This window comes from Heterocephalus glaber, unplaced genomic scaffold (genome assembly GCF_053883595.1).
Source record: "Heterocephalus glaber isolate CG9 unplaced genomic scaffold, H.glaber_assembly_v1.0 deba00001454, whole genome shotgun sequence".
Lineage (NCBI taxonomy): Eukaryota > Metazoa > Chordata > Mammalia > Rodentia > Bathyergidae > Heterocephalus > Heterocephalus glaber.
This window is the reverse complement of record NW_028258303.1, coordinates 4,204,131-4,217,875: the sequence shown is the minus strand read 5'-3', so window position 1 is coordinate 4,217,875 and position 13,745 is coordinate 4,204,131. Positions and strand designations below refer to the sequence as shown.

Sequence of the window (13,745 nt, the reverse complement as noted above, 5' to 3'; positions counted from 1 at the left end):
GGAAAGGATTCATGAGAGCACTGTCAGGTCCACAGACACTGCTTCCTGTGTGGTATAAGAGAGAGAGCTTGCATAGGTGTTTTGTGAGAAACGTTAGAAATTGATAAAACACAGCCAGTATCCAGCAGTATCGTACTGAGGCTTAAACCGTGGTTGGAACACTTGGGCTCAGAGACCGAAAAGTTCTGACAGTGGTGTTCAGATTCCTGTGGCCCCCAAGGTGACAGAGCCTCTGCACAATGAAGAGTGGACAGGCCAGTGCTGGACTCTATTTTACTCACCTGCATTTTAATCAGAGTAGCTTCTTTTCTCTCCAGCGTTATTTAATGAGAGGAAAAGTACCTTTGTTCTGAAAGCAAAATGTACAGAATGAGTTTGTGAATGGCATGCATTATAAAAATAGAACTACCTCTTTATAAAACTCAGTTTAGGCTCATCCTTTATTACATGGTTGGACCCTCTTTTGGATTTTTTCCAAAGAGAACTCCACAGCATATGGAGAAAGGCACAAAGGAGAAGTTATGGAGATGGTTAAGTGTTTGGAACATAAAATTAACAGGGAAGAACTGAGGAGTTAGTATTTTACTCTGCAGGTAAAGGCTGAAGTGTTATTTAATAATGGACTCCAAATATTTGAGTCTCCACCATTTAGAAGATGGCAAATTGAAGTTCTTGATCTTTAAAAACAAAGCAATGAAAAAGAAATGATTTGCTCTACAGATATGTTAGAAAATATGAACCTCTTGCCAATAAAGATTTTTAAACTCCTTTTCCCTTTTGGGTTTTTTTTTTTTTTTTGTACTGAGGATCGAACTTGGGTCCTTGTGCTTGCACAGCAGGTGGCAAAACCACTGAGCTACATCCCCAGCCCCTCTTTTTTTCTTTTTTATGACCTGCAACCCTTATCACATCTCCTCCTCAGAAACTCACTATGCTTCCCAGATAAGCAGCCTCTTCCTCCTCCCTTGTTCTTCACTCCCCAAAAGGTAATCTGCTTTTCCAGTCTGGTCATTTGTAATGGCTGTAAGTTTGCCTTCTGCTCCGTTCTCTCCTGACACTACTTTACTAATGGCAGCATGGATCTTTGGTGCCAGAGCCTTCTCTTCCTGCACCCTGTCCTCAGTCTGGGCCTTTCTCAGCTCTGTTCCTGAGGTGCCTTTGGTGGCTCAGGCTTCCACCTCTCTGCACTGGTTCTGCTCATCTTTTCCTATCACACGCTTTCCCCCTGTGAGATTTCCTGCTTTTCTTTCCAGTTCTCAGTCTTGCTGCATCCATTTAAAGTGTGGAGTGCCTAACATCGTCCTTCGTTCCCTAATTCCTGGTTTTCCAAACTAAATGAATCTGTCTTCATGACATTCCCACTTTACCTAGCCAGGCTGGCCCTCTGCACCATTTTTCCGAATTCTGAGGTAATACTTCTGCTTTCCCATCTTTTCTACATGTACTGCCAGATTTATTTTCTTGATGCCTACTTTTGGACATCATTTTAACTTAACCCACAGATTTGGGTTAAAGTGTAGGTAGAGTCCCTTGGTGCAGTAGATTCTTTGCTGGCCCTGCCCTATTTCAGCCTTGTTCCACCTCACCATTTACCATTTGCTGTGTTTCTTCCGAACACTTTGTACTTCTCACATTCTCGGGTATTTAACAGGCTTTGTTATTACCTGGACACTCGTATCCATTTGTCCGTCTAAACTACTAATGCTCTTCACAGTTCCCTCCTTAGAGACATCTTGCTGTCTAACAAGTCTGATTTTTAATCTAGTCACACCCTCCAGTGGGACCCTCTGCTTATTATCGTGACATTTCTTACACTTTCTAAGGCAATCATTGATGACAAATCTATCAATTCCAGTGTAGAGTAAGCCCTTTGGAGGTACATAACATGTATTTTTCAGGTTTGCATCCCGTTTTCTTTCCCATTACTAAGATGGTGCTTAACATTTTTATATAATGGATAAACAAATGATTCCATTTAGACTATAAGACTAAGGAAAAAGCAACTTTTCCTAGCTCCAGAGAACCTATACATGCTGGACTAAATTTGCCTTTCCCATTTTATAGTCTACCAATTCTCCAGTTTGTATGCTTTCTTTTGCTAAACTGAACTGGTGTTTTTTCCTTATGTACCCCATGTTTGCTATAGTCTTGCTTGTGATTCCACAGTCTAGATCTTGGGATGTCCCTGCCTCTGTGAGTGCCTTAATCCGGTTTCAGGGTTCCCTCCAAGTCACTTCATTTGTCCCCCAGTGAAGAATAATGGCACTCAGTTCTTCACTTCTCTCGTCATTTCCTGACTGTTTCCTGTCTGCCTGGTATTACAGTTATTTCGGTGCATGCCTTGTCTTTCCTATTAGTCCTTAAAAGCAGGAGCCACACCAGATTTAATAACTTATTTCCCATTTGACCTCACATAGTCACTCATTGTAAGTATTCCTACATCATTTTAAATAAATAAATGTAGGCAATAGCAAAGGAATTGAGACCCATCTTCTCTATAGACCTTAAAGAGAATATCTATTATATTTCTGAAATTAATCCTCTCAAGTTTTATGTAGGCCCATCTCCCAGGTAGTGGAAGGGATTCCTTTAAGGGATAATTCAGTGACATTGGCTGCTGGTCGGGTAGGAAAGGGATGAGATGATGTCTCGGATGTTGTCTGCACAGATTCACCTAGATACAGACTGCCTGGCAGACATTGGTCTATCAGGCCTCAGTTTCCTATTCCATTAAATAGAGGTTGCATTTGATAATGTCAGAGGTCCATTTCATATTTTTCTCTTCTACATTTTAAAGTTTGTACCTCCTAGTTTTTAGCCTAGCTTTTAAATAAATCTTGCTGTATGTTTCTTTAGTTTTCATCCTTGTCCTGACTGTTTCATGTATGTATGTGTGTGTGTGTGTGTGTGTGTATACACGCACAGGTGTTTAGAGTATTTTATTTCAAGTGGAGTCATAGCAAACAGTGCTGCATTTTCAGACTTCATAGGTGAACATCCTGTGAGAACTTTTTTCCCCTTAATTTCTACATGGTGTTAACTGTTCTCTTAGGCTTTTAAATTATTATTTATGGAAGGTTCCCAGGGAAGGAGAGAGAGAGAGAGAGAGAGAGAGAGAGAGAGAGAGAGAGAGAGAGAAGAGAGAGCACTAAGATGGTGCCTCAGAGGTTTCCTGCCCATACAACTTGTTTCCCTGCCTTGGTTTCTCCCTGCACTCTTTTGAAAATGATGTAAGCCCCAGCTCATTTCCTGCTCCACTGAGATTCCCCTCAGGCTGTGCCTGGCAGACAGCACCATTACCCTACCTCTCCCTTGGGAGGAGAAAACAGTGGCGCATGAAAGGCCTTGCAGCTTTTTACGTTTACCTCTGGAAGATCAAGCAGCCCCTCTGGTACTTCAGTGTCAGAATAAAATATTTTCCTAGGGGGACAATAAATCCTGGCCCAGGTTCTTTCTGGGATTAAATTTTAAACAGGAAAAGCTACAGCGAAGACTAGACTGGTGTACACATCTCCTGACTGGTGAGTGTCAAACTGTCTGATTACTGAAGAGACGGGTGGCCTAGCCCAGCGGATACTGAATTTCCTGAGTCCTTCCGATGCCGTTATTTTTGGCACTGCTTTTGCTTTATTCACTCACAGGGTTGTTTTTTAAAAAATGGCAGAGCTGAATGACTTGCAGAGGTCACAGAGCTGAGCTCATTAGCGACCGTCAAAGACTCTGCAGCCAAATCCACCTTCTATGAAAGAGTTGTTAGCTGTAAAGTTCAGTTTCTGACAAACCCTGAGATTTCTCAAGACTTAAGCAGAGTAAGATTTCTTGAGACTTAAGCATGAACCTGCATGAAAAGAACTGCACCACTCTGCACACGGGAGCATTTCACTGGGCAGAGGGCAGTTGGGATAATAAACGTATTAACATTCAGCTTGTGCTGTCACTGTGTACTGATGCCCTAAAGGAAGTGAAGGATCGACCTCTCCCTTGGGAGTGCTGTGCTCCCACCATCCTCTCTTCAGTGTGTCTGCCTGGCACCTCTGGGTGGAAGAGGACCTTGGAGTCTTGACATGGCCCTTCCTTTCTTTGTGCTCTGGCTTGGCGCCATCCTACATCCAAACAGTGTCAAAGTGCCCTCCTTTTTTCCCTCTCCCACTCCAAGCAGTAGCCCAGAACCCTCGCTCCCTTCCTGTCCCCCCTGGGTTGGAAGAGCCACTTGACGCCCACACTGAGGAAGCTCGTTGGTCATCAGTGCTCTCTTATTCCACCATGATGATGTTTTGTATGGCCACTGCCAAATGAGCGATTTTGGTCAGAAATAGGACCTTAATTTCCTGGCCTCTTGAAGTATGGCTACCTGAGAGCAGCCCTGCATTTTGAAATTCAAACACAATTAGACATTAACATCCCATTCCTCCCTAGTGTGGTAAGGAGTGGGGCATTCTTCACAACACGCGTGGCAATCCTGAGGAGCTTGCTCCCTCTCTGGCACATCAGTCTCTTACATTTCTCACATATGTTGTACATTTTCCTCATAATGTAATTGCTGACACATTGTTTTTCCCAAACCACCACTAGGCAAGGGCATCTTTACTGGGAGTTATGTTACATAAATTTTAGTCCTGACATTCATGCCACCAGTTTTCTTCCTGTCTATTTTCCATCTCAATATCTCTTGATCTTAGGCTAGCAGGAAAGACCTATCTTCTCCCTAGCTGAGGGCCTCATATCCCCATCCTCACCTGATTGCATTTATTTTTCCTTACTCAATAAACTGTAAATATTTTTTATTTTATCCGGTTCCAGCCCCACTGTCCCTAATTTTTATGAAAAATATGTTTTTTTTTTTTGTTTTTTTTTTGTACCAGGGACCAAACTTGGGACTTTGAGCTTGTGAGGCAGGTGGCAGAACCACTGAGCTAAATCCCAAGCCCCAAAATATCTATTATTAAAGTTTGATTCTGAGACAAAGCTTTCATCTCTTGGAGAGGAATTTATGTGATATCCCTTGTGTTATTCAAATTTTATTTTTAGTTTCTCCCAAGCCTACCAAAGTCTGCATCTCATTGGTACTCATGTTAACAGGAACAAAAGCCCTGTTGGGTCTAATGGGAATATTAATTGTAAAAGTATAGCTGGGTGGAATGATCCATTCCTGTATTCTCTGAACCCTCCTCTGCAGTCACAACTCCTCTGTGCTGGGGTCTCTGACCTTGCATCATGGGAAAGGAGGAGGCCCTGCTTCCCTGCGTTTAATGCAAAATCCACTTTTCTGACAGGACGCTCTCAGCTCTCCTTGGTCAAAACTTGACTTTTCTTGTCCAGCTTATAGATCACTTTGGATCATTAGAACCTTAGCCCCATAACCTGTCTCTTAATACTTAAAATATACCTTCGTTAGTTCCTGATCCTATTGGGTTCTTTTTGCACACGCACACACACACACACACACGTGTGTGTGTGTGTGTGTGTGTGAGACAGGCATTTATGATATTATAAATATACAGAAAAGTATTTTTAAAAGACACCTATATAATCATTTAATATTAACAAATATTAACAATTTGCCTTCTGCCTAGTCTTTTTAAAGAAAGAAAATATTGAATCCTCTTTTATTGCCTTTTGTCTCTCCCAGAAGTGTAACCAGTATCCTGTGTATATCTTCCGTGTATGATTTTAGAATCTGACTACAGAGTTGCTGGGCTGGGGGTTATTTCCCCACCCCTCTGCTACCCTGACCACTCCTGCTTCCCTTTTTCCCCTCGAACCCTTCCTCCTGTTACACTTTACCCTCTTCTTGAACACAGGACACCAACTGACTCGATTTTATCTTTTTTTTTCCTTCATTATTGATGCCCTAGTGTTAAATCAGTTTAATTTCCATTTTGGGCCTTGAATATTAACACAGACTCTCTTTTACACTATTACAAGAATAGTATTACTCAACTTGAGAACAGGTAGAATGATGTTATGAAAACCTAAGAAAGAAATGTAGCTTAATTACCCCATGTGTAGAAATACACCTGAGGAAGAAGGGGCAGAGTTGTGTGTCTTAAGAGAATCTGTCGAATTACAGAGTCAGACATGAATTACATGTGTCATTAGCATGTTTGCTGTTTAAATGTAGTGCTAAAGTCATTTGCTATTAGATTAAAAGCAATCTTTGACAAAATTAATTTCTCAACAGAATTTTAATTATCTTTACAGATATTGATAATCTCATTTTATGGCGTTTATATAACAGATTTTTATATTTTGAATTATCAATTGCAAAGATTACTGTAAATGGGCTTTTTCCTTCTTTTAGTTAAAGTAGATTATTTTCCTGCCATGTGTAAGACACACCTTGAGTGGAGGGCTATACTCTTTAGGGACATACCAAATGATTATAGCAGATACTTGGAGCTCAAAGGGATTAACTAGGAAGACAGATACATATCTATTCAAATACTAATACAGAAAATATACATTCAGATACCAGGTACTCCTAGGAAGGATATTATTCAAATGCCACTAGGAAAAATACCTTGGGTGTAGAGGAAGGGGAGGAGAAATTGCAGTGCTGAGCTTCTGTGGTTGTGGAAGGAACTGGTTTTCTGCACTTGATGGAACTTTAGAATCCTTGATTATAGAGAGTTTTCTAATCCCTGCCCTTTTACAGTGATCAGAGCAGAAGAGTTTAGAGATGACCTCAATGGTGGTAAACTTATGGCATAGATGGTAATGTATGAATTGCTTTTTCTAAACTAAAACCTGAGTGTTCAGGTTTAATTGCAGTATTGGCACTTTGTGATAAATATGTGGGTTTAGGGTTGTACTTTGGGCACTTATCATTAAGCTGCTTCTCAGCACACTTTCCTCCTCTACCATCTGCTACTTAAGTTGTGTCACCTGGTAAATTCTGAACATTTATGTTTTAACATCTTTTCCTGTCGTAGGCAAGAGCCCAGGGCTCTAAGACCTGTCTTTGCAGAGAGTGAGGAATAACTGCTGTTTATTTTTTTTTTAATTTACATATTAGCTCTTATTTTGGAGAAATAGACTGTTACTCCTGGAAAACCACAGAATGCCACTGACTATGTTGATGATATGTCTGTCAAAATGGTTTTAGTTAGGGATTTTAGCTGGAAATGAATACTAAAAGGTTCTAAAACTGAAGCTTTATGCTTAGGTCTTAGTGAATATAAATCACCTTGAGCTAGGCTAAGGGACATGTGCCACATCCTGAATTTTCCCAAATGACACTACATGTTTCATGTTTTAGTAGAGTATGAGTCAATAAGAGATCAAACCCAGTTTTTTTTTCCAAAAAGTACTGGTTAAAAATTTGGTATTGATTATCTGTGACAAGCATAATACATGTGTTTAATACATGAACCTGCTTCCTGTGTTGAGAAATAACATGTTAATAACTGAGAGTCAACAGAGTATGATGAAAATAAAAAAATAAAATATTCTTGGGATTCATGGGGTACAAAGGCATAGCCATTTTTTGTAACCTTTTGCTTAATAATGAGGTTTCATATTTTTCTGTTTTATAGTTTCATCATCTATCCCACCTGGGGGTTGTTGTGTGTCTTCTTAGTCCTTTTTCTTTCTGATGTAAGAACCTAACACATGCCTGATACTGTGTGGTCAGGGGTTTTACCCATCTCAGTAGTCAACCTAGCAGCTCAGCAGTCTGCAGACTCTGTCCCCAAACTCACTGGGCCGAGGTGCTGGCCGCCTTGTGCCTGTCTGCAATCAGCTGCCCCTCCATCCTTCGTCTTCTCCCACCCCTTGCCAAGTAATAATAAATCACCTGCATTGTGAAGTTCTCAGAAGGCTAGAGACACTACATTCCATCACTTCTTCCCTCCTTTTTAAAAAACTAAATGCCATTTGGGTCACGAAACATCATTGATAATAGAAAGCATTGTTATATGTCCTTTGTTGTCTAGTAAAATATTTACAGGTCTTTACTGGTCCTCTTCTTTTTAAAAAAATTATTTGTAGATATAAAAGCCTTATAATACCTGGCTTTAAAAATACTGTTTTGGGCTGGGGACATAACTGGTAGAACACTTGCCTGACCATGCATGAGACCCTGGGTTCACTTCCCAGGTCTCAAAAAAAAAATTCTGTCTCTTAAAATATAAAGGGGATGGAGGTACCTTGTAGATATTTAGCAAAGATTTAGTGTAAGTTTGATCCTGTAATAATGAAATTTTACATGTTACAACTTCATTCTGATTTAGTCTCATCTGCACTGGGTTTTTACCTGTGACCATTTGATACAGCTTTTGGTAGGCATCATGTTCTGAGGAAATGTTGTTATTCCCTGAAAGGATTTTGTTTCCCACTTTCCACTAAAGCCCTTGAATCACCTCAAGACGTCACTTGTTTGTCCTCGTGAATCCTGATAATGTTTTGCTCCTCTTTCCTTAGTGACACGAATGAAGTGGACATCCCGCCCAACACGCGGGTGGGCACCAAGCGCTACATGGCCCCGGAGGTGCTGGATGAGAGCCTGAACAGAAACCACTTCCAGTCCTACATCATGGCCGACATGTACAGCTTCGGACTCATCCTCTGGGAGGTTGCGAGAAGATGCGTTTCAGGCGGTAAGAAACAGTGCGGGGTGGGGGGTGGGGCGGGTACTGGAAATCCTTTCTGATCGGAAATCAAAGGCATCATGTTGTCTGCAAAAGCAGGGTTTCTTTCATTTTCCTCTTCATTTCTGCTAATGCAGTTATAATCCTCCCAGGAAATGATATTTGACATATTACAGTCATCTTTTACTTCGTTCCTTGCGCCTATTACCGAGGAACATCTGCCAGACACACCGTTGACTTTACCAGTGTCAAGATCGCCCTCTGCTGGTGTGTGTCATCGCATTTCTGTTCTTGGGCTCTTCTTCAGTTGCTCCATCAAGCCAACCCATTGCCTGCCCTTCAGCCTGCTTCTTACTACCTTTGGGCCCATCTTCAAACCCTGCATCCCTTCTCTTGATATTGCCTCTGCAGTGACGGCCATAGAGACATAAATGTGGGGTGCACATGCTTATTCCTTACCTCCCCTACTTCTTTATTCTTTGCAAAACCTCCCCATAAAACACTTTGGAAGCCTCAGTTTTTATCAAAAGGAAATTAAAGCATCAGAATAGTCTTATCACCCATGATAATTTTTCTATAAGCAAAAGGATTCCCTAATAAGACCAAGTATAATCAATAAGAAAATATCCTTAAATATCCCAAAATTTTATTGCTTGTACTATTTTTTTATTTTTGTACCGGGGATTGAATTCGGATCCTTACGCTTGCAAGGGAGACTACAGAACCACTGAACAAAATCCCTGGCCCCGGCTTGTGCTGTTTTGATAGAACAACCTGCATACTCTGTCATTTTTTGTTGTTGTTTTTGGTACCAGGGATTGAACTCGGGTCCTTGTGCTTGCGCAGCAGGTGGCAAAACCACTGAGCTAAATCCCTGGCCCCACACTCTGTCTTTTAGACAATTCAGCTTGTTTTAGGCAAGAAGCTGAATATTAAGCTTCTCTGTATCAAGCACAGAATATACCCTGCATGTTTATTATTGTGTTCATAAAAAAACCCCAACTTGATGCTGCTGTTGTTCCTCCTAACAGCCAGTTTACACTCTAAAAGAACACAAGTTTACCCCAACTTGTGAGAGTGCAGGGCACACATGACAAGTACTGCGAATTACTCTTGGACTGCTGTTCATTATCTGTGACATCTTGGACAAGTTGCTATACTTTTCTTTGTTTCAATATTTTCTTCAGTATGGGGTATATTATTTGTACCTACCTCAGACAGTTGTGGGCTTTGATGAATTCAATGGCCTAGCACGCAAATTATACTCAATGCATGTTAGTAATTCATGTTATTAATTTTCATTTGGGGTGGTGGAGCCATAACATATACAGATTCATATTTAAATATGAAGAAGAGACAGTCCATCAGCATTCTCAGTCATAGATGTAGAAGGATCATCATCAGTGATGCAGTGCCTTCTAATCAGCTTGGGAATCATGAACCCCTTGTAAGCAGTTTGAAATGGAACACGTTCCTTTTGAAGTGAGAAAAGTTTTGTCCAAACTGAAGTTAATGCAGGAAGTTTTCTCTAGCTAGGTATTGAATTTTGTCCCATCATAACTCTGATGAGGAAAAGACGTAAGCAAAATATGAATTGACTTATTGCCTATTTGATTTTGTGCTTTGTGAAGAGGAAAGGAGTCTATATCTAAGTAATCTTACTCTTATTAAGCTAGGTTTATAGACCTGAAAGGTAGAGATTGCTTTTCTAATGATGTTTCCCTGAACATCTAAAGCAAATAGGTACACAGGCAAGAAGCCTACACTGGAAAGCCTGTGGGCCGAGTACAGGAGAAATGATACAAACAAACTAGGTTTGTATCGACAGCAGGGTCTTGCGTGGCCAGGGTCCTTGGGGACATGAGTGGTGTCACTGCCTGAAGACAAAGTCTTTGTTCTGCCCCTCAGCTGCTGGCTTGGAGCAAGCTATTTAACCTCTTCAAACAAAATTTCCTTGTTGTAGATAGCAATGCTACCTCATAAATGTTCTCTCAAATGGCTCTCAAAATGTTTTTTCCAGAGAGGTGAAGCATAAAAATTTCTGTTCTTTAACACTTTCCTTTATAAAGATATCGGTATTTTTTGGGGGGGAGTTGTCTTTATAGTTCAGGGATTTTTGGATGTAGTAGACACAACCAGATGTAGGCCTTTCAAACTTTGGAAGGAAAAAAGAAAATGGGTTGAGGTTTCAAACACAGAGTTAAATGACAGCTTATATGGAATTTTTTGGTAACTTGTTTGTATGATATCTTAGTTACTTTTCTTGTTGCTGAGACAAAATACCTGACATCCAAAGTTAAAGGAGGAAACGTTTATTTGGCTCACAGTCTATAGAGGCTTCTGTCAACAGCCGGCTGAGTGCAGGAGAGTGGCATATGGCGGAGGGGCATCGCAGAGGAGAAATGGTCCACTGGAAGCAGGCAGGCGAGAGCACACTTGCTCTCTTTCTGTCCCTTATATCTTATGCAGGCTACTCACTCTAGGGTAGGTGTGTAACTCACACCCTTAGTCCTAGCCAGAACTATGCCAAACCAATCAGTGGACTGATTTAGTAATCACACAACCTTCATCCCAGTGTCACACACTTTAGATCCAGGGGCCTCTGAAAAGTGGCCCCCCTCATGACTGCCTGAGACTTTGGGGGACATCTAGACACAAGCCGTAATATATGATAAAGAGAAATGGGTAAGTCCTATCATTCAAAGCCAAAATTTGATTAATTCATAATTTTATGTGGTTGGCTGTGCCTGTGTCTGTTATAGTTTATATCCTGCCTCACTCTCCATCCATCAGTCCATTAATGCCACCAACATTGGTCACTGAGGAAAATATGAGATGAATTAAATAGATGCGGTCCAAGCCCTCAGAATGTTCCAGGACTGTTGTTTTGAGAGTTGGAAAGGAAGGAAGAACTGAAACAAACCAAGGGCTTCTGTGTGTCAGGCCCTATGCTTTCATTATATCCTGTGCTGAGGTAATAATGGACCCAATGGAAGTGAAGATAAACTTGGACAATATATGCTGTTATGTGCTGTGGTCACCGTAGGGTCTACAAATGATAAACAAATAATCAACTGGAGTGTTCTAAGAAAACTTTTGAACTTTCTGGTGCTTTATGATTTTACGTGGGTTTGAGACTATAAGAAAGGGCACAACACAGACCCCAGATTTGGCCCTTAGTGAATTTGATGGTGTGGGGTATAATCTGCCAACTTGATGGTCTCATCATTTTCAGGTGAAAAGCAATAATGTTTCTATAACCGTTGATTTAAGACAGGGAGCTAAGGGTGCTCTGGAAAGATGGCCCAGAGCAGCGTTGGCTTGTCTGCTGGGGACAGAGTTATTGATAAGAGCTCATCGGATAAGGTTAAGTAGAAAACTTAGTCTTCCTGCTTCTGTGATGTGCAGGAGGAAAAAACAGAAATTATCTATGAGAAAAGATGAAATGAAACACAGTTTAATACAAAACATTTAGAGGAGAAAATAAAAATCAGACAATCTTTAAACCTGAAAAAATCATGGTTCATATTTTGGGGTGTATATAATTTTCCAAAATCATTCTTATGATATAGCAGAAAGTGTAAACTGACATTTTGTTCAAGTAGGATTCACTCCTAAATTACAGTGATATTCATGGTCTCCTACGACAGTAATAGAATAGTCATGTGTCATGCAATATAAATTCTGCATCACCTTCCAAATCTGCACTGAGATTTAATAGAGACTTTTAAATATTAGTCTTTGTAAAATTAGGAATAAATGAGGTGCTTGTCTTACTTAGGTTTTAGAAATTAGAAAGGCTTGGAGACCTCTGATAATATTTTGCATTAACTTTTCTTTTTTTTTTTTCTAAATTAGATCAAGCACCATTTGAGTAAATGTTTTCAAGGTTTACTTTGTTGTTTGTTGGCCTGAACTTATCTTTAATATCAATGCTGGTTTCCTTTGACAACAATTTTTGAGTTAGGCTTGTTTCTCCACTTCACAGAAAATAATTCCAAGAACACATTTTCAGGTATTGTGGAAGAGTACCAGCTTCCCTACCATGACCTGGTGCCCAGCGACCCCTCCTATGAGGACATGAGGGAGATCGTGTGCATCAAGAAGCTGCGGCCCTCGTTCCCCAACCGGTGGAGCAGCGATGAGGTAGGCCTCGAGGTAACCACGGGGCTCCCGCTGACTTCTACACTGACTTCTCCTTTGCCAAAATTCAAGATATTCATTATTGAAATTCTTCTTTATTTTGATGGTGATGATACTGTTGCCTCATTGCAGTAATTTGTATGGAGCTATGTGCAAGGTGTCAAATCATCTTTTCCTTTCTTCTGCTGAGCTAACCTTGAGCCTGCGTAACTGATAACACTGTTTCCTTTGTCTAGGAAGTCTTGACATTTGCATATGAGCTGTTATTTCTTTCTCTGCGTGTTTTCAAACCATCCTCATTTTTCCCCATGGCAAACCCAGATACCACTTACTGCCATTTTGAGGAGAGGAAAAGCCAGGCACTGAAGAATTGAGTTTCCTATGCAGTTAAGCGATATAGGTCAGCCTAGTTGAGCTGCCTGTGCTGCGTGTCTTTGTAATGAGGGCAGTGGTATGTGACTTAAGCAAAACTGTGTTCAGCTGAAGTCTGAGGATTCAGCAGTGAAGCCCAAATGGGCTGGAAGGGAGCTGCCCAGAAGGAGAAAGTAAGCTGGTTAGCCACGCCCTTCCTGCTTGGGCCTTGGGTCCCTTGCACCTTTCCTCCCACCACCATGCCTCCATGCTTACCCAAAGCCTGGAGTTCTCAACAAGGCTGGAACATTCAAGAGGAGCTTGAAGCATACCCAGCAAAAGGAAAAAAAATACTCTTTTTTAAAAAAAATACTCTTATCAAGCATGCACCAAACCCACTGCAGACAAATGGGCAGAACATGATTCACTACTTACAAGCTAATTATTCAGTGTAAAATTCATCTAAAATAACTTTGGGTTCATTGGTTTTCATGTCACATTACTGAAATGGTAAATAATATAGATGTTTTCCAATGAGCTGTTTAGGAAGCATTATGAGATGCTGGAGTTACAGTATTTTGAAGGTGGTTATGGGTGTCTGTGCTACTCGGAATCCCTTCAGTGAGGATTTTTAATGAAGTGAAATTGTGCTTCAACAAGATC

The 13,745-nt window shown here is 40.7% G+C and overlaps 1 protein-coding gene across 17 annotated transcripts in view; it reads left to right on the top strand.

Moving 5' to 3' along the window:
• The window catches only part of Bmpr1b (bone morphogenetic protein receptor type 1B), a 444,906-nt gene that overhangs the window by 421,487 nt on the left and 9,674 nt on the right, over positions 1 to 13,745 (top strand). For 15 of the 17 annotated variants that reach the window (XR_015452872.1, XM_013073337.3, XM_087215818.1 and 12 more), the window contains 2 exons: positions 8,422 to 8,597; positions 12,577 to 12,734. Coding sequence is in view for 16 of the 17 variants with exons in the window: in XM_013073337.3 (XP_012928791.1) it covers positions 8,422 to 8,597; positions 12,577 to 12,734 (334 nt within the window). In the remaining variant the exon portion in view is untranslated. The remainder of the gene's footprint in view (positions 1 to 8,421; positions 8,598 to 12,576; positions 12,735 to 13,745) is intronic. The other 2 variants (XM_013073339.3, XM_087215821.1) reach the window with 1 other exon arrangement.